General features: G+C 38.8%; 1 protein-coding gene across 8 annotated transcripts in view; it reads right to left on the reverse strand.

Annotated features, from left to right (window-relative positions):
- The window catches only part of TCF12 (transcription factor 12), a 141,437-nt gene that overhangs the window by 16,056 nt on the left and 104,504 nt on the right, over positions 1-20,877 (reverse strand). For 6 of the 8 annotated variants that reach the window (XM_072148138.1, XM_072148137.1, XM_072148142.1 and 3 more), the window contains 5 exons: positions 13,354-13,459; positions 12,471-12,604; positions 12,182-12,326; positions 11,969-12,039; positions 8,847-8,925 (listed from right to left, as the gene is read on the reverse strand). In XM_072148138.1, coding sequence (XP_072004239.1) covers positions 8,847-8,925; positions 11,969-12,039; positions 12,182-12,326; positions 12,471-12,604; positions 13,354-13,459 — 535 coding nt within the window. Of the gene's footprint in view, positions 1-8,846; positions 8,926-11,968; positions 12,040-12,181; positions 12,327-12,470; positions 12,605-13,353; positions 13,460-18,795; positions 18,961-20,877 lie in introns of those variants that run through there. The other 2 variants (XM_072148143.1, XM_072148145.1) reach the window with 2 other exon arrangements.

Consider the following 20,877-nt stretch of genomic DNA (forward strand, 5'->3'; position numbering starts at 1 on the left):
TAATCTTTGCACAGAATTCGAGGAGAGAGTTCTGGTCACCCTGCCATAACACGAACAGGTCATCGATATATCTTTTGTACAGTTTCAGGTGACCTGAATGTACTGACAGTGGGGTAATGTAAATATCTTCAAATATTTGCATGAATAAATTGGCATACGAAGGGGCTACTTTAGTGCCCATGGCTGTTCCTTTGACTTGATGGAAAATACGCTTGCCATGTGTGAAAAAATTATTTTTGAGTACAAAGGATAGACCGTCCAATAGGAATTGTCGTTGAATGTCCAAAATTCCTTTATCTTCTTGGAGAATGAGTTCGATGCATGTGAGGCCAATGTGATGTTCGATATTGGAATACAATGCCGTGACATCGAGAGTGGCTAAGATGTAGTCATCCTCCCAGGGTGTTTCGTCCAGGATCCGAATTAATTGAGATGAGTCTCTAAGGAAGCTATTCATTTTTATTACGTATTTCTGAAGGAAGATGTCCAGGTAATGTGATAGGTTGCTTGTAAGGCAGTTGGTGTTGGAAATAATGGGGCGACCTGGGGGGGCCGTGAGGCTTTTGTGAATTTTTGGTAAGTAGTAGAAGTAGGGTCTACTGGGATTTTCTATGAGGAGAAAATTTTTTTCCTTTTTAGTTAGAAGGCCTATTCTGGCATGTTCTTTGATGAGGGCTTGATACTTTTTTTCGATTATTGGGAAAGGGTCCTCTGTAAGTTCATGGTAGTATGTTGTATCAGATAGGATACGTTTAGCTTCTAATTCGTAGTCAGAAAAGTCCTGTATGACCGTGCCTCCTCCTTTATCGGCTGGTCTGAATACTATATGCATGTTCTCTGAAAGTTGTTTAAGAGCGATGGTTTCGTTCTTATCTAGGTTTGTGGTGTGGGATGTATTATGTTTGTGAGTTTTGTTTTTACTCAATTTTTGGAGGTCATGGAGAACCAAATCATTAAAGGTTTTTATGAAATGGCTCTGACTTTGGACGGGGTAGAAAGTACTGGGGGGTTTGACTTCTAGATGGATATATGGGTCTTGTGTTGTATTCTGTACAGCTGTGGTGAATGGTTTGTTTGGCTCAATAGCAAAATGTCTTTTGATGGTGAGTTTTCGGATGATTTTTTGTAGATCCAGGAATGTGTCAAAACAGTTCATATGATTGGTAGGACAGAAGGAGAGTCCCTTCTCTAGGAGGGAGGTTTCATGGGGATTTAGGAGGTGTGAGGAAAGGTTGAAGATTTTTATTGGCTGTTTGGTGGGTAGTATGGAGTTTCCCTTGAGGGGTTTGTCGTTTTTCCTCTTTTTGCCTCCCCTTTTTCCCCTTCTTCTAATTTTCTTTTGGTGCTGGTGAAATATGAGTTGATGGGTTTCATCGGTGTGAGTGTTTTTAGTTTGACAGGTATCGTTGGGGTATGGACTAAAAAATCTTTTTGGGGAATGAGAACTGAGTTTGGTATGGTTGTGGTATTAATCACTAGGGGTTCTAGGAAGGGTACTGATACTAGCGGGCCACTTGAGGAGTGGTCTAAAATGACAGATTGGTCTACGGGGTGGATGGTTAGATTTGAGAGGGATTCTAGGTCATTTTGGGTGCTTCCTATCCTGGGGGAAAGGGAGAGTGTGTAACTATTATTAAGAGCGGCATCGCATTTTTTTGTATCATTAAGTTTTAACATAATAGTTCTTATACATTTTTTACACTAAAGAATTCTCTATTTATTTATTTTACGCAATGAATTATGCCATTATCTAATTGCTAGCAGTCACTATTCATGTATTTATTTATTTATTGTCGCCAAACACACCATTTTAAGAAGGAACAATTTTATGAATGAACAAACTATTACTATAGGTTTTTATGTTTACTCTGACGTCACACTAACGCGATGCAACCGCATCGACTCGCGCCAAAAAACCACTATTTAAACCCGCAGATTCACTGCATGTTATGCTTAATTTTAACTGATGAAGAGCCCGGTTCGGGCTCGAAACGCGTCTTTTTAAGCTTTATGAAATAAAAAATTAGACAATCTGAACGAGCTGTCTCCAAAACCGAGTGATTGGCGCTAATACCATCCTGGAATTCCTCATCTTACTACTGCATCGTTTTCATGAGACAACCTGTCTACATGATAACCAGGAAAGCTGCCTAATACCACTTCAGACGAGACCCTAAGCTATTTCCTGTGTTGTACCGGCTGTACAACCTCAACAGGTGAGCATATTTCCACCCTCTATCCATCACTATTGTCTATTCGGATTCACACAGGTGGCGCTTCTATTGTGTCTCCCATTCTCTCTCTTAATCTACTGCACTGCCGATGAGGATTAATCCTCAGCTGTAGGAGCCACGAATTGGAGCAGCCAAAGGACAGACAAGAACCTACCACATCACCACTCGCCGTAATGGACCTCCTCACCAACCGCAGGGAGATCAGACGTCTTGAAGTCGAAAGGAGAACGAGAAATTCTAATGGACCTAACGAGAAAACTGCAAGTAACTCCCCCGACTTTAACCTATTGGCTCTAAAAGACGAGACTAGAAAAATGAATGACTTGTTTAATGAACTAGAGAACTCAATGAAAGATGAACTGATACATGAACTTGATATTATGTTCCTGGAGATCTATGTCAATGAAAATATTGCACCAAGGGGCCTTAGGCTCAATCTCCCATGCACGTTTTCCAATGACTCAGCCTTTGCTCAGAATTGGGAAAAAGCATTGGATCATTGTTCCAATGCCTTGATACATATTATATGCGATAAAAGGAACTCACTATACACAGTAGCCAAACATAAGAATTTTTCTCTACAACAACAACTGTCTATATATAACACTCATCCAGATTACACCAATATATGCCAGAACATAGCCAACAGAATCCAAAAAACTGAAAATGAGATTATTATCAAAAAGAGTAATAAACTCTACAGGGATAGAACAGATCGTATAGGAGACAATTACAGAGGAAAACATAAATCCATACCAACAGAACAACACAACAAGGGAGATGCATCTACCATCCCCCGTAAAGACCCACACAGACAGAGACCCGTACGCCACTACAGTAGATCATTTGTGTCAAAAAACAATGGCCTTAATAACAAACCAAAGATGGATAAAACCAATACCGAAAACACTAAAGATGACCATAGCATAAAACACATTGTTCCCCCAAAAAAACCTACCACAGTCCCTCCAAAAACGGTCAGCAATTTCAACAAAGAGAGGACTCCTCACACCAATGCCCCGACGATAACCCACCCCTCACCAACCAAGGATTACAACACTCCATCTAAAACAGAAACAAAAACAACCCCACCCCAAGTCTCTACGGAGAAACCCCCCAAATCCACACCAGACTATGCCCAGAAACATCAAGAACTACTCGAGAGAATTAAAAACATCAGGGAGAGGAACGCAGAATTTACAAAAAAATGCGATGCCGCTCTTAATAATAGTTACACACTCTCCCTTTCCCCCAGGATAGGAAGCACCCAAAATGACCTAGAATCCCTCTCAAATCTAACCATCCACCCCGTAGACCAATCTGTCATTTTAGACCACTCCTCAAGTGGCCCGCTAGTATCAGTACCCTTCCTAGAACCCCTAGTGATTAATACCACAACCATACCAAACTCAGTTCTCATTCCCCAAAAAGATTTTTTAGTCCATACCCCAACGATACCTGTCAAACTAAAAACACTCACACCGATGAAACCCATCAACTCATATTTCACCAGCACCAAAAGAAAATTAGAAGAAGGGGAAAAAGGGGAGGCAAAAAGAGGAAAAACGACAAACCCCTCAAGGGAAACTCCATACTACCCACCAAACAGCCAATAAAAATCTTCAACCTTTCCTCACACCTCCTAAATCCCCATGAAACCTCCCTCCTAGAGAAGGGACTCTCCTTCTGTCCTACCAATCATATGAACTGTTTTGACACATTCCTGGATCTACAAAAATTCATCCGAAAACTCACCATCAAAAGACATTTTGCTATTGAGCCAAACAAACCATTCACCACAGCTGTACAGAATACAACACAAGACCCATATATCCATCTAGAAGTCAAACCCCCCAGTACTTTCTACCCCGTCCAAAGTCAGAGCCATTTCATAAAAACCTTTAATGATTTGGTTCTCCATGACCTCCAAAAATTGAGTAAAAACAAAACTCACAAACATAATACATCCCACACCACAAACCTAAATAAGAACGAAACCATCGCTCTTAAACAACTTTCAGAGAACATGCATATAGTATTCAGACCAGCCGATAAAGGAGGAGGCACGGTCATACAGGACTTTTCTGACTACGAATTAGAAGCTAAACGTATCCTATCTGATACAACATACTACCATGAACTTACAGAGGACCCTTTCCCAATAATCGAAAAAAAGTATCAAGCCCTCATCAAAGAACATGCCAGAATAGGCCTTCTAACTAAAAAGGAAAAAAATTTTCTCCTCATAGAAAATCCCAGTAGACCCTACTTCTACTACTTACCAAAAATTCACAAAAGCCTCACGGCCCCCCCAGGTCGCCCCATTATTTCCAACACCAACTGCCTTACAAGCAACCTATCACATTACCTGGACATCTTCCTTCAGAAATACGTAATAAAAATGAATAGCTTCCTTAGAGACTCATCTCAATTAATTCGGATCCTGGACGAAACACCCTGGGAGGATGACTACATCTTAGCCACTCTCGATGTCACGGCATTGTATTCCAATATCGAACATCACATTGGCCTCACATGCATCGAACTCATTCTCCAAGAAGATAAAGGAATTTTGGACATTCAACGACAATTCCTATTGGACGGTCTATCCTTTGTACTCAAAAATAATTTTTTCACACATGGCAAGCGTATTTTCCATCAAGTCAAAGGAACAGCCATGGGCACTAAAGTAGCCCCTTCGTATGCCAATTTATTCATGCAAATATTTGAAGATATTTACATTACCCCACTGTCAGTACATTCAGGTCACCTGAAACTGTACAAAAGATATATCGATGACCTGTTCGTGTTATGGCAGGGTGACCAGAACTCTCTCCTCGAATTCTGTGCAAAGATTAATAAAAATGACTGGGGATTAACTTTTTCCCTTAACTTTAGCAGCACTAAAGTTGAATTTCTCGACCTAGAGGTAGGCCATCTCAAGAACCAATTCACCACAAAAACATTCTTTAAAAATGTGGACGTCAACAGTTATCTAGATTATAGGAGTAACCATCTCAAAAAATGGCTCAAAAATATACCATATAGCCAGTTTAGACGTCTCAGAAGGAATTGCACTAATACAGACACATATAATCAACAATGTCGAATACTAGAAAAAAGATTTAAAGAAAAAAAGTATCCGAGAAATATTGTCAAGGATGCCCTGAAAAAAGCCAGTCAATATAACCAAACAGAAAGTCTACAACCTAGAAATAAGGAGAAAGATAAAAATAAAAATAAAACGGAACCTAATTACGATCTGGCATTTATCACCACTTTCAGCATAGACGGTCCAAATATTTTAAAAATCCTCCAGAAGCATTGGAAGATTATTAAATCAGACCCCACACTCACCAAAATCGTGCCAAGCAACATCTCATGTATCTACAGAAGAGCACCCACAATAAAAAACCTCCTGGCTCCAAGCATCCCTAAACAATACAAATTATCCGGCATCACACCAACAAACCTAAAGGGGACCTCTAAATGTAACAAACCCCTCTGCTTATGTTGCAAAATAATAACAACAGGTGACACATTTCAATCTAGCAGCACAAAAGAAACATTTAAAATCAAACACCAACTAAACTGCTGCAGTAGGTATGTCATATACCTCATTGAATGCCTATGCGGTATGCAGTATGTAGGACGTACGACACAACCCTTACACTGCAGGACCAACCAACATCGCTACAATATCAAACATAAAGTCCTTAAACATGGTCTATCCAGACACTGTGCCATCAAGCATAAAGGTGAAGGAATTATTACTATCACCCCGATCGACCACATAAACAGCGAGGTCAACAATAGATTCGAACAACTTAAAAAGAAAGAGATCTACTGGATATATCGTTTAAATACGCTCAAACCTGCTGGTCTCAACGAAATAACAGAAACTATACTTACCTAAAATAACACCATCACCCGTACATCGGAATCAGGCTCAACCCCGCTCCTACTCCTATCAGTGTAGTGACATCTCCACCTCCGCCCCTCAGATATTTGGTCCTTCCCGGCTTCCGTAGCTCTATTCGTCTTAACAAATATAATTCCGCCAAACCAGTCCGCAACACAACCAACAGAATTGAACATGACATCAACGGGGTAACACCAGGTATTAGTCTAAATACCATGTATCGTTTTAAACACTATCATTAAGTTTTAACATAATAGTTCTTATACATTTTTTACACTAAAGAATTCTCTATTTATTTATTTTACGCAATGAATTATGCCATTATCTAATTGCTAGCAGTCACTATTCATGTATTTATTTATTTATTGTCGCCAAACACACCATTTTAAGAAGGAACAATTTTATGAATGAACAAACTATTACTATAGGTTTTTATGTTTACTCTGACGTCACACTAACGCGATGCAACCGCATCGACTCGCGCCAAAAAACCACTATTTAAACCCGCAGATTCACTGCATGTTATGCTTAATTTTAACTGATGAAGAGCCCGGTTCGGGCTCGAAACGCGTCTTTTTAAGCTTTATGAAATAAAAAATTAGACAATCTGAACGAGCTGTCTCCAAAACCGAGTGATTGGCGCTAATACCATCCTGGAATTCCTCATCTTACTACTGCATCGTTTTCATGAGACAACCTGTCTACATGATAACCAGGAAAGCTGCCTAATACCACTTCAGACGAGACCCTAAGCTATTTCCTGTGTTGTACCGGCTGTACAACCTCAACAGGTGAGCATATTTCCACCCTCTATCCATCACTATTGTCTATTCGGATTCACACAGGTGGCGCTTCTATTGTGTCTCCCATTCTCTCTCTTAATCTACTATTAATGTATTAGGAAAGAGTCATGTTACATCACCCGGGAGTTAATGATGGCTTTTTCCTTTACAATGGAAAAAAATGTCAATGGGGCTTTCTGTGTCCTGTCTGAGCAGAACAGCTGTTCACATTTTACTAGACAGCTGAAGTGGGAGTGCGGGAGCAGCCAGTCACCCACAGTTCATTATTCATACATGGAATAACTATCATACTCACAACTATCCTGTACTGCTTCCCAAGTTATAAATAACAATATACACAATAACCAGCAAAAAGCAGAAAATCAACAAGTACATCTCCTTCTACAAAATCCACCTGAATCCAAAATAATACAATTTCATTCAGATTTTGATGTGCCTAATAAGACAATCATCTCCTCAACTATTCAGAAAATCATTGCCATCATAATAAAATAAACCCCCATTTTATTTCCATTCAATATATGGTATGTCATTACTGTCATTACTATTTGCATACTACAACTAAAGAGATTACAGCAACAGCTTCTCTTACAGAAAACCCCTGACATGGATGACTTTGGAGGGGAATTGAAGAAGATGCTATACATTCATTGTACAGGAATTGGCTCAGACGTGAGAAATACATGTGATGTTCTCTCAATGGCCTGTAAGGAGTGGAGGCACCGGAGGGTAAGTACAGCATTTTCTTCAATCCCCCTCAAAGACTTCAGAGGTTTTCTTCCTGATATAAAATTCTGAACAAATAAGAGTACTGTCCCTTAGAAAGCACTGTATATAATGTAATGTGCTGTAGTTTTGAGACAATGTGAATTATCGGGGGGAGGGGGGAATTGGTTGAGTACGAGAATCTTATAATAACTTTTCATAAACAAGAATTGGCCAACTAACTATGACTTAACCCAATGATATCTACAGCACACCAATCCACAATTAATAAAAAGGGGGTTAATATGTTGTGTGTCTACAGGAACACCAATAATCCACAAGTGAGAATCCTAACATCTATATATAGATACTCGAGTATAAGCTGAGGGTGGGAAATGCATTGGTCACAGTTCACCCCTCCCCCCCCACACCTGTATATAGCCTGCCAGCTCATGCGCACAGTATATATCCAGAAGCCCCTTGCCCCCAGTATACAGCCAGCAGACCCTGCCCCCCCCAGGATATATCGCCTGCTTCTCCTGTCCCCCCAGTATATAGCCAGCAGCTCCTGCCCCACCAGTATATAGCCAGCAGCTACTGCCCTCCCCCCCACAGTACATAGCCTGCAGTCCCTCCCCCCCACAGTATATAGCCATCAGCCCACCCCCCAGTATATAGCCTGTAGCCCCCTCCTTGACATATACCCAGCCTATAAGAAAAAAAAAAAAAGTGTACTTGCCTTCCGCTGCCCCTCCGGCAGGTCCTCCTCTATACATAGATGCTCAGGCATCAGCTCCATGTCCCCGCGCTGTGCATTGCACACACCACAACGTCAGCCGCTTGCTGACATCAGTGTGTGTGGATGTTGGCGCACATAATAAAATGTCAGTGAGCGGCTTGCAGCATGATGCGCACGACTGACAGCAAGGTGACACTGAGCCAATGCCGGAGCATGGATGTATAGAAGAGGACTTGCCGGAGGGGCGGCAGAAAGCAAGTACACTTTTTTTAATAGACTCAAGTACATTTTTGTGCTGAAAAACTCAGCTTATACTTGAGTATATATGGTATCACTTGTAAGCACATCTACAAGCAATAATGTTCATCATATGTTATATTCTTGAACTCTGAAGAATTTTTGAATTAAAATTATAATTCATAGTGAATGAAGTCAGACTTTACCTGGTAGAGGAGACGGGGACCCAACAGGGGTTGAAGGGTTGGAAGGAAAACTACTGCTGGTGTGGTCAGGAGAATAAATCTAGGAGGAACCAGAAAGTAAAATATTACATTTTAAATCAACGGTTGACTTCTAATATTCCCAGATATTAAAAGTAAAAATATAATTTTGGAAAAAAAAACATTTTATTTTTTTCAATTTACTTAGGGATAGGGAGAATTTCTATTATTTTTAAATCTACACCAAGCTTTTGGCTAGTAACACTGCATAGGAAGCTACACCTTTTGTCAAAAAAAGAGCCATTTATAAAACTTACTTTATACATTACATAACACAGGGCCTGTAATGTCATAAACAAGTATGAGGTTCAATGGACCAAAGAATACATTTCTCTAAAGTTAGGCCACAGAAAACGTCTGGCAACAGTGCAAAAGACAAGTTTAGGACATGGTTGCGACTCCTGGAACAGACAATTGTATATCAATCCACTTTATTCCAGAAAGGCATAATGCCTCATCAACACGATTCCAGGTCTAACATATATGAAAAAAGTACTTTGGGTGAACATGTCAAGAACATGGTGTCTGAACTTCAGAACATTAGATGCTTTTCAAAGCCATAAAAAAGAAAAATGGCATCATGTTCAGTGACTGGATGCCATGTGTGTAAAGTAAAGCTACCTATCATTGTTTGATGAAAACTGTACTATGGACTCCCAAGCATAGACAGTGACTGAATTAAACACAGGTCAATATTTGAGTGTTTGTCCTTAAAACTAAACATCAATCTTCTGCTCTTTAACATGCTACTTGTAGATGGGACTGGTTCAACAGACAGGAGTTTACAACTACTAATATGATGGATAAATCCCTCTTACAAAACTTGAGCCATGCAGACAAACTTCTGTTTAATGTGTCTTGCTCCACCGAAATCTTACACTATAATTTTATACAAACTCTTCTGTATTCAGCTCAAGTCATATTCAGCAAAATGGGCAAAATGCACAATCCTTACACCTTCTGCTAAGTCTAAATGGTAACATCACTTATTTTCTAGCAACAAACAAGTGCCCTCCTCCTATCAGTCATGGTCCATTCCTATCAGTGGGGTGCCAATATGCCCAAACCTAATGAAAGAGGACAGAGACAATAGCAACACAAAGGAAAGCCCACAGAGCCAGACCATGAGCTGTTAGTCCAATTTTTTACACACTGCAGTGTACATTTCAGTTGCCCTTTGTGATGGTAATGATATAGAGTCTCAAAGCTACAAAGAAACTTAATTCATGAATTGCATTTTAAAGTTCACTTCCCCGAATTTCAATTTTCTTTGTGTTAAGAACCACTGGCCACTTAATTACTCGGCCAGTAGAACGCGCTACGACACGCTCAAAACATAAGGCATCGCCAAGACGCCTGATATCATCCACCAAGTTAAATAGCGCTCCTGTTTGATCTCCTCAAAATTAAAGCCTAAATGTTTTGATTTGGCATTAGGCAGCGAAATAAACCAGATGTTCCTTCCCTCCATAGAACCCTCCACGGGCACAATCTTAAAGGGTTATTATTTGGCAAGCGTTCAGGGAAACACATTAGAAATGGCACAAATACCCAGATTTTCTTTCCTTTCTATCTACACTAGTTCATTATCCAAACTAATGCATAATCCACAGGGCTTTGGGAACTTTGTGTAAATACTTTCATGTACAATTCTCTTTCTTGGCTACCCTGAGATTAAGACCACAATTATCCAGGCTTAAACCTAAAATAAAAGAACCTTTGCAAATGTATTATCTGGCCTTACATGTTTAATCACATAGTACTCGGTATGCTCTTTAATACTAAACTGAAGAACAAATGCTCCATCTTCTGATCTTTAACACATGAAAGGCCCCTCGGAAAATGTGCGCTTAAGAGCAAAACAAGCGGTGCGTAATATGTTTTCGATCAAATGAATGAATTTTGGGGGGACAATGAGAATTTTGACCTTAATTTAAGGTCTAAAAACATACTGTTAGGTTGATTAGACTGTGAGCCCTATTGGGGACAAAGACTGATTTGGAAAGCTCGGTGCAGTGCTACGGAATCTGTGTGCGCTATAGAAATAAAAGAATTATTATTAAGGTTACATCATAGTAATAATACGCCGTGTAGTTAACTGAAGTAAAAACTAAACCCTACTATCAGGCTGGGGTATAGACATGTAATGAAGCAGAGGATGTGAGTAGACTATGGCATGTATTCATAGAGCAGATGGAATGCATCTCCATTGGAAATGACAGCAGTGATTTATGGAATGACCTGGCTGCTCCCCTCCTCGCTGCTGCAACGCGGGATGACAGAATCAAGTCTCCATGACAACCGGAGCCCACCCAGCACATAGATTACGCATCTAGCCCTCTTTATTACAATGAATTTTGGATTGTTTCTAAAACTCCACCAACGGGGGGGAAGGGTAGCAGTGTATCTAAGGAATTATTCATTGTTGAAACACAATTAAAAAAAAATTAAATTTGTTTTTATGCAACCCCCAATATAGGAATTTCTAAAAAAAAAAATTAAAATAAAATTAGGGTCTAGTAGCCTAGAAAGTACACACCAAACATTCCTGACAATACATTACTGTGTTACCAAGTGACACAAAGACTTTGTAAATGATGGTATGTGGTCCGGACACCAGACAATTTGGTGCATAGATAGTACTAAACTGCCTCTACAGTTTTTATTCTATGCCCGCACTGAAAACATTGAAACTTGAACCGGTCTAAGCTTCTGGGCAGTACAGAAAATAAATCTTAAAATGTTTATAGCAGACACTTGAGTTATGAACACATCCAGCATTAATGTGCAAGAAACCCAAAGACTGGAGCTTTCATTTAACAACTCCCAGGCTGCATTCCATGTGAAAAGTGATCCTCACAGGACAGGCAGCTGTTTCCTTTAGAAGGTCATGCATCATTTCATAAAACTGAGAAAACACAGCATTGCACAAATACTGGTAGAAGCTTCACATTCTCTGGCAAAAAAGGAGTGTGCATTTTATAATAGCAACACCCAGTCCAACAATTGGGTCTAATAATAAAAATAATTTTCATTTATAATCCCCCAAACATGCACATACTTACAGATGCCAGAGCTTTTCCAAGTGCATCTCCAGTCTGAGAGCTTCCTGCTGCATTACTTCTGCTTGCTGTGCCTGAAGGAAACCCCCATTAAAAAAAAAGAAAAAAAAGTTACTGTAAAGCCTAATGAATACTTAAAAAAAAATACATTTACGAATAGAATAATTTTTAATGAAAACCTGACACCTACTTAACAAAAACTATGTTTAAACTTACCCAAAAGATTGTCTGATCCATTGATGGGTGGGGTGTGGGAAGAAGCAACAAAGGAGGAAGTAGTGGTGCCACCTCGATGGAAGCTGGACATTGGTGGAAGACTGGCATTTATGTCTGTTGGTGAAACTGGATGTGGTGGATAATTCTGAAGGGAAGACAGGGCAGGTACATTCAGTCAATGATGCTTTAATATCCATAACACAATCAGCAAGTCAATAAGCTCCTTAAGTTTCCAAAGAAGAACCTCAATAATCATTCATAAAACAAGTCTACTTTTATTTCATCTTACCAGACGGTCATGTAGGCTGCCATAATTGTTTGACTGTGACATGTGAGTAGATGAATTGCCCATCATTCCACCATATCCAGGCTGGCTAATTCCATTCGAGGAATTCCAAAGCTCCGATGAGTTGTGGTTGCCATCTGTACAATAATTTACACTGATGAGTAACTAACAAAAATGTGATTTACAAGAAAAAAAAAAAAAACTTCAACACCACAAAACATAGCAGGAGTTTAGAAGGTAAAATTACATTTACTAAGCTATTGGAAGAATAAAGTAGTAAAGTTATCATGACACATTGTAAGGTATAGTGCACAGTTTCTGGGGCATTATAATAGGCCATGAGGTCGCATTTCCCCGATTTAACTAAACCTTGTCTAATTTATAAAAAACATGGCAAACAACAAGAATGAAAACTCATTTTAAATGTAAATTAATGCAAAATCAACTCAAGTACCACAACACTAAGGCTACATTCACACTAACGTATGGGGGACGTATATACGGCCGACGTATATACGGCCGATATACGTCACCCATAGGCAACAATGGGCGCACGGCACCCTATGGGAGCGGTAGGGTGCCGCACACGTACGGCACCGTACCGTTCCAGTACCCGGGAAAAAGATAGGACCTGTCCTATCTTTTCCCGTAATACGGCGCTGTGCGCCAAAGGTTGCTATGGAGAGGGGCGGGGGTGAGCTGCGCTCACCTCCTCCTCCTCTCCCCGTACACTGCCATTGCCCGCTACGGTACGGTACGGGCGGGCAACGGCAGTGTGAATATAGCCTTACACTGCGATGGACAATGCGATGGACAATGCTGTAATTTATCTCTCAAGCAGCAAAAGAGAAACTAAAAAGTAGTAACATCATTAGTAACAACTTACCTTGCAAAAAGAAAGTGCTAGAGAACATACTGCTGGGTGGTTTAGGGGATGGATAGCTCGGAGACTCCCTGTTGAAATCATCTGAACCTGGAGAGGGTGCATAGACCTGTGGGAGAAAAACATTGTAAAATTAGAAAAAGGTCATACACATTTTGATTTCTGCAATCAATATGTTTATGTGTGTTACTCAAAGAAGAGGTTTGCAACAACACAGCAAATTCTGTGCACAGTGACCGTACACAGTGAAATAATTTACATCACAGAATTCGTAAATAAATCATCATAAATAAAAGCTGACTGAATGAGTCAAAAAATAAAATGCTTTGAAAACCATCTTTTGGTCAGTCTTCTTGGAAGAGGGGCTCAGCTTAGTCAGCCAACTCCTCCTTGTTAAGCAATCTAAGCAATGCTGTGACTATGATGTCCCTAAAACAATAATTAAACATGTCTTATGTAGATGGATGCCTTTCTTCCTTGTTCTGTTACCTTATAATATTATAACACATACCATTAAGGTTCAATCATTACCCACTGCATGTGCATAGTCTTAACTAGAAGTGAAATAACGAATAGAAAATATGTTAAGAACCTTTCAAATGTTGAGATGACACACAAATAAGCTTAGAGACCTGCCAGACTCCCCTGAAAATGCATTTATGACTAGGATTAGAGACTTTAAACCACTTGGCAATCTTGAAAAACTACACCACGAACATGTCTATATGGCACCCACGTTCAGATGGGTTGAAAGCCGAAACTTTGTACTGTATAACTGTAGTATAATAGTGAATGAGACATGACACTTTAGTCCATTCATAAACCTAGGCCAAGCTGTGTGTTTCTCAATGGTCACCTATTATATGTGCTGCTGAGTTAATGTATTATTTCTGACTTATGGTCATCCTCTGGTTTATCCTATTTAGCTGTATTACTAGTGCAACAGGTATGTGAACATAATACATCACATCATACTGTACACATCCATCCTTGTTTCAGGAGCTTACAAATCACTATTATGCGGTGTCAACATCTTGTTCATAATAATTCTCATGGTCATAAAGCAACAACCACATCTTGGATTACCATTTCCAGGTCACAGAGAAAAGTCAAACATGAACTGCAAATGGCTGCAATTTAAACTAAGAATATAAATTAGACAATATAGAACCAGAGTTTCGGACACTGCTAAAAGGTCCACCCCACCCCCCCACACCTTCAATAATTGTCAGTAAACAGCTTGTTTATTGCTTGACAGCTTTTCCTCTAAACTCTCACATACACATACCCCCACCATTTGATCAGTCAGTGTACATACAGGACAGTTTCTGCCATAATCATAAGTATGCAAATATATATATTTTAAATGTATCATGTGTCTGGTTTGCTCCGTTTTCTTTTTTTTTTTTTACTAATCAATCAGACTAAAACATTTGAAAATAAAATTTCACAAATCTCATCCTCTTCATGAGCCAGTATTGCAGTGTGAATAAGGCATAAGCAGGTGTTAAAATGTCAGATCTCCTAGGATTCATCCATGGGCACAACAGAAAACGTTGGCTACTCATCACTGCTCTTACAGCTTATTGGCAGTATAACTTTATTTCATATTTCACTTTCCTCTCAGTTGGCCAAATCACGACTCTCCTGACATGTTACAGGATTAGAGTCTTAGAAATAATAGAACAAAAATAATTAGATGTATTCTGGAAAAAAGTAACTGTCAAAAAGAAAACGGATTTACCGACCAGTGAATAGTCATGAGCCATACGTACAAGTATGCCAGCCACTGGACAGCAGGTATTAAAGTTATGGATTTAGGATTAAGAGTAGTCATTGTATTGTGTAGCTCTAATTCATGAACATAACAACCCAAAATCATCCATATGAAGTCCAGACACCTGTAGAATGAAGACGGGGTAAATGGACTATTGAGAATCAAAAATGGTTTAATCCAGGAGCAGATCATTACTACAGCAATAACAGACAATCACCAAACATAGAGCTCTACTTCCTAAACTGAAGAGAATATACCTATTTATCATAGAAACAAAAAAGTATCTAGAATGAGTGCCTGCTCATTCATGGGTCGTATAGCTCAGGAACGCTGTGCTACCTTTTTTATTATGCACCCAATAGATTTGGCTAAAGCCAGGAGAGAGCTTTAAAGAGAAATATATAAATATATCTTGTAAAAACTCCAATTATATTTTTGTGTGCTTAGCTTTAACGCCTAGGTTCAGCATACAAAATGTAGATGAAAAACAAGAGGACCGAACATCTACCCGAGACTGAATATAAAAATGTTATCTTGACTGCAGACGGTAATATATTATGGAGCTGCACTAGTGCCAGCTACTATATTTTACATCAAAGGCCTAGAGCGGTAAAGAAAAAAAACTGATGTGGTTGTGGAGAGTCATTAAAGCCAGATGTGCAGAAATACAACTTAGAAGGGGAAAATGTACACAGAAAATAGCTGCAAAGAAAAAAAAAGAAAGAAATGTGAAACAGATGTCTATTGCTCCTAGACACCTGCAAATAAGTTTCCCCTATAATGGAGGAAGTTTTAAAAGGCGACTGTTGCCCATGCATAGATAGTTTTACCAATAATACCAGGAATAAGCCCGGGAATAGATCAATGACGCTGGTTTGAGCAGTCATGTGAATAGATACAGAGCCAAAGCCCACTTCCACACGGCAGTGCTGTACATCATTACTTGTAAACCAAAGAGGAACTATTCTGTACAATCTTTCATTTTAAGTTCTGTTCCATAAATACTGACCAAAACACTGATGTATACATCTATCTGCTGTACAGTAATAGATGGCCTAAATATGTCTCCATATACGCAACCCTGTGACATTTACAGATAGTATACAATGTGTGAAGACAAATCCATCACTTTCTCATATAACAGACTCTCACAGAAGAAACACAACCGGGCACATGCAACAGGTGAAACAATACAGTAAAGGGCAGGTAATACTTTTACAAGTCATACAACATAGAAGCCCAATACAATATACTAAATAATACAAAACTTAACCAAGTACAAAAATCTAAATCCATGAGAAAGACATAGTGATGCTCCTAAAGTATCTAAAAACATACTTCTGGATTAATCCTGCATAAAAAGTGGGAAATTACTAAAAAAAAAAAAAAAAATACACTCATTGAAACTTTTTTTTAAACTGAGCCGGAAAGAACCACTGGCTAATTATTATAATTAAAAAAAATTGCATATTGAAAAATTTTACTTGGCAAACTTATGTAAAGGCATCAGAAAAACTTTGTGCAGGTGAAGCATCTGTTTCCTGTGACTTTGGTCTTATGTTCATATGATTCAAGACTTTAAAATAAGAACATGTGTGACACACATCAAATAACAAACACTAAATATGACAGAGCGGCGATCTAACCTCACTTTGTAATGTGATGACTTGTGATGAAAATGGTCTGTATATTTACACACTGGGTGGAACATCAAGGCAAAACAACTAACATTTTATTAAACTGAAGAGTTAAAGCAGCAAATAAATTAGATTTTTTTACTAAAATTCCTAAAAACAAATAATGCCTTGCAAAAACCTTCAATCAAAGCAAAGAGTACAACATTGGTGATTTAAAGTTAAAAAAAAAAAAAAAAAAAAAAAAAAAGAAAACCCTAAAACACTACCATACTTTCTGGAAATAAATACTGAATCAGTTTAGTAACAGGAGATCAACGCTTTAACATAAAAACTAATTTTCTCCCCCCAAAGCAATGTGTACGTAGAATGTAAATAGGGCAGCACACAGGAGGGGGTGCTATCCTTAGGAAATGACCATTAAGTAATGCCTGCAGTCTGAAAGGAGATAAAATGCACAGATTAACACAAGTATTTATAGTACAAACACAGACCTACATCCAGCAGAGCTGCTGTGCTGTCTGTTTTCTACCCTGCCCCTAAAGACCAAATAGCTGCTGTATAACCTCATGATGGAGGAGACTACCGGGTCAGGGTAACTTCTAGTTGGATGCTCTTCTAGAACACTCTGTGAAGCAGAAGATTTATTCTTGCACCACCTACTACTACAAGCTTGTATTACAGCAACAACATCTCATACAAGTGAAGAAACTACAGCCTTGATACGCAATACATTGTTTCCACCTGCAATCTTTATGTAATAAATTAGAATTCTGGGACACAGACCTGAACATTCACTTTTTCATGTTTCTTCTTATTTTGAGCATGAACTAATAGAATTGTCCATCAGTAATGCATTACCCTGCACAGATTAGGCTTTTGTTCAGACCATTTTGGAAATCCTTTAATAGCCAGTTTATTTAACCAAGAACACAAGTGACAGAAATCCCTCCAAGATACTCAGGCCTGAACTATTTAGTTATGTGTTAAAATCCTAACTAGAACATGTATAGGAGATCCATTAGGTGCTGATCAATAGCTCCAGCTTTAACTAAAAAGTCATCTATACACCAACTGGGAAACACATGGCACAAATTATTAAAGCAGGCATTTATATCTCTATGGGACCAGACCCTCAGAAGTCTGGAAATACTTAATGAGATCAAAGCTTTCCCCCCTTTTCACTATGTTGTGTTGACGGAGAACAAAGAAAAGATTGTTTTTACTAAAACATCTTCACACTAGCGACAGAACTGACAATACAATGAGCCCACAAAGATTTCTGTTTTTATCTAACTCAACATGTGCGACGCATATCAAACTATTAGGCTCACTTTAGAAAAAGAGCAAATGTCTTGATGAATATAAGCAGGGTGATACATTTAAAACCAAATAAAATTGAAAGAAAAAAGTTTAGTTTTACACTCTGGCATCTGTAACCAAAGTAAAACATGCTATATCATCCGTAACTGCACAAAATCTGAGAAGTAGAACAACTGCATCTCAACCTTAGCCAAAATCACAGGAAACAAGAAGGGAAAAAACAACAACTATTCCGATATTTATGTGAATTATGTGAATTTAGGAAATAAACGGCTTATTTTCATCATGGTCAAAATGCTGAGCCGATTAGAAGCAGATGGAATAATATTACAACTCAGGCAGTGAACCTCAAAGTCTAAACAGGAAGCAGGAACGTTTGGAGCTGGGGAGAGCAGTTTCCTTAATTATTCCCAGAATGTTTTAGGCTTTTAGATTACAGCATGAGCCCCACTTCCACTTCTATTTTGTTGCAAAAAGTTAAAAAAAAAAAAAAAAAAAAAAAGTGTATGCCATTCACAAATACACACACATTAGTACAATACATAAAACAAGGCATTTTTTCCCCTTCACATACTAATTTTACTAAGGAAAACATTTTTTTAGCAACGCCATAATAAATGCCACAAAGCAATGATCACTAGTAATGGAATCATCCTCCTGAGGGTTAATATATTAAGAGGAAAAGAAATGTGAAAATGAAAACAGTCGTACCGTCTTGCCATTGTAGTAGTACATCAAAGAATTGCTGCCCACTCCAGCGACAGGGTATGCACAATACATGGTGATGTGGAAGAGTTAAAGTGCTCCAGTCCCCGGCATACATCCACCCGAGCAAACAGTAATTCCGCCAGTACCAGGCTTACTCACTCCACACATGGATCTACTCAAAAGAAACTTATGCAAAACAGGGCTGAACCATCCCACACAGAAAAAGGGGGAGGGCAGTGACATACAGTAATCTCTTTCAACCCTGATCACACCCTGATTTCTGTAGTGGAAATTCCTTCTAGAAAGCATTCAGGAGAATGAAAACACGGCTTCACTACATCAAAGCGGGGCAAATTTTTTTTTCTTTTGGAAAAGCAGGCAAGAGTAAACTTTGAGCAGCGATATTAGGATTTATTTTCCTTTGTTAGTGGAATCATAGCACTTGTAGCAGCTGAGAAGCGGCATATTGCAGTACAGCAACACCACCATCTGGCTGGGACAGACTTAGCCAGCAAACATTTGATAACAGTATTGCAGGTGGGAATCGGTACAATGTACAACAATGTGGATGTAATGAAGGCACACAACAAAATGTATAAGCATCACTTAACTGTAACATGTTCTGTTACATGCCCTACAGAGGGCAGCCAGGGTAACAAACACACATTATACTTTTTGGATTATTAAATAACCACCAAAACTCCTAAAGCACATTCAAGAAATTTATTTATTTTTGTCATTAAAAACTGCTTAAAGGGGTTGTCCAAATTCAACAAAATAATTTATATGATGTAAGTAAAAGTTGTACAATTTTCTTTATCAATTCCTCCGTTTTCTAGAAAGCTTTTATGTTTACTTCCAGTGAATATAAACCTGTACGTGGTCATGTGATATAACAGGTCATGCACCTGTGTGACATCACAGGGACATATTTCTATCCCCTGGAAGTAAACTTTCTATAAAAGGGCAGCAAGCTTCAAGTGTGTCAGAAAATGCTATAGCTTTTCATTACAGAAACAATATCAATTATTTGCTGAAAGTGGACAACCCCTTCAAGGGGAAGACTGTTGTGCAGACAGAAAAACCTTGCATTATTCTGTGACCTGGTAAAGACATGAGCATGTGATCTAATAGCCATCTAATCTAATAAATGGGTTCATGTAGATTTCTAGTTTTGGAAATACAGGCAATACAGGTTACATACAAGATAGGGTCTGTAGGTTTGTTCTTAAGTTGAATTTGTATGTAAGTCGGAACTGTATATTTTATCATTGTAACCTCAGCCAGAACTTTTTTGGTATCTGTGACAATTGGATTTTAAAAATTTTGGGTTGTCATAAGAATCAGGATTAACACTAAAGCTTCATTACAGACGCCTGTGATAACTGTTACAGCTGATCATTGTAGCCTAGTACTAAAGTACAATAAATTATCAATATCCAGAGGTCCGTTTGTAACTAGGGGTTGTATGTAAGTCGAGTGTTCTTAAGTAGGGGACCACCTGTATAGGGCGGAATTTATTATACACGTCCTCTGTGTCCCACCAGATACATCAAGAGGCTTGGTGTAGTTTTGCGTAAAAACCTGCAAAAGAAAGTTTGCAGGTTTTTAAAAAGTATGCAGGCATGTGGGCAGGATCGCCCTTGGCCTGCCCACTCTTCCGCTGCCCGTGCCCTTCTAAACCTCCTCCATGCCCATGTGGTGTGGAGTAGTTGCTATAATAGCAAATTATGGTCGTGCGCAAGAATTTGCATTTATTTCAGTGCTTATATGCCATAAAAGTGACATAGAACCACTAATAAAGCTCCCTCGTAATGACCACACATAACTGTGTTCAAAATATTTAACATTACATGTTTACAGAATGTATATGATAGAAAAGCACAGTATACTGTCTCCATACTTCCTTACATGTAGTCATGTTGTCCGTTATGATAAAGCAGTCCTTGGATAAGACCACCAACACACTCTTTCAGCAGTGACCACATATGCACTATCAAGGGCGTCTGACCTCCTGGATTCAATGTTCCACAGGACGGCTGTGGTATTTGCAGAAACTCCTAGACATTTCATATACAAAAAATA

Source organism: Engystomops pustulosus, chromosome 4 (genome assembly GCF_040894005.1).
Source record: "Engystomops pustulosus chromosome 4, aEngPut4.maternal, whole genome shotgun sequence".
In the NCBI taxonomy this organism is placed as follows: Eukaryota; Metazoa; Chordata; class Amphibia; order Anura; family Leptodactylidae; genus Engystomops; species Engystomops pustulosus.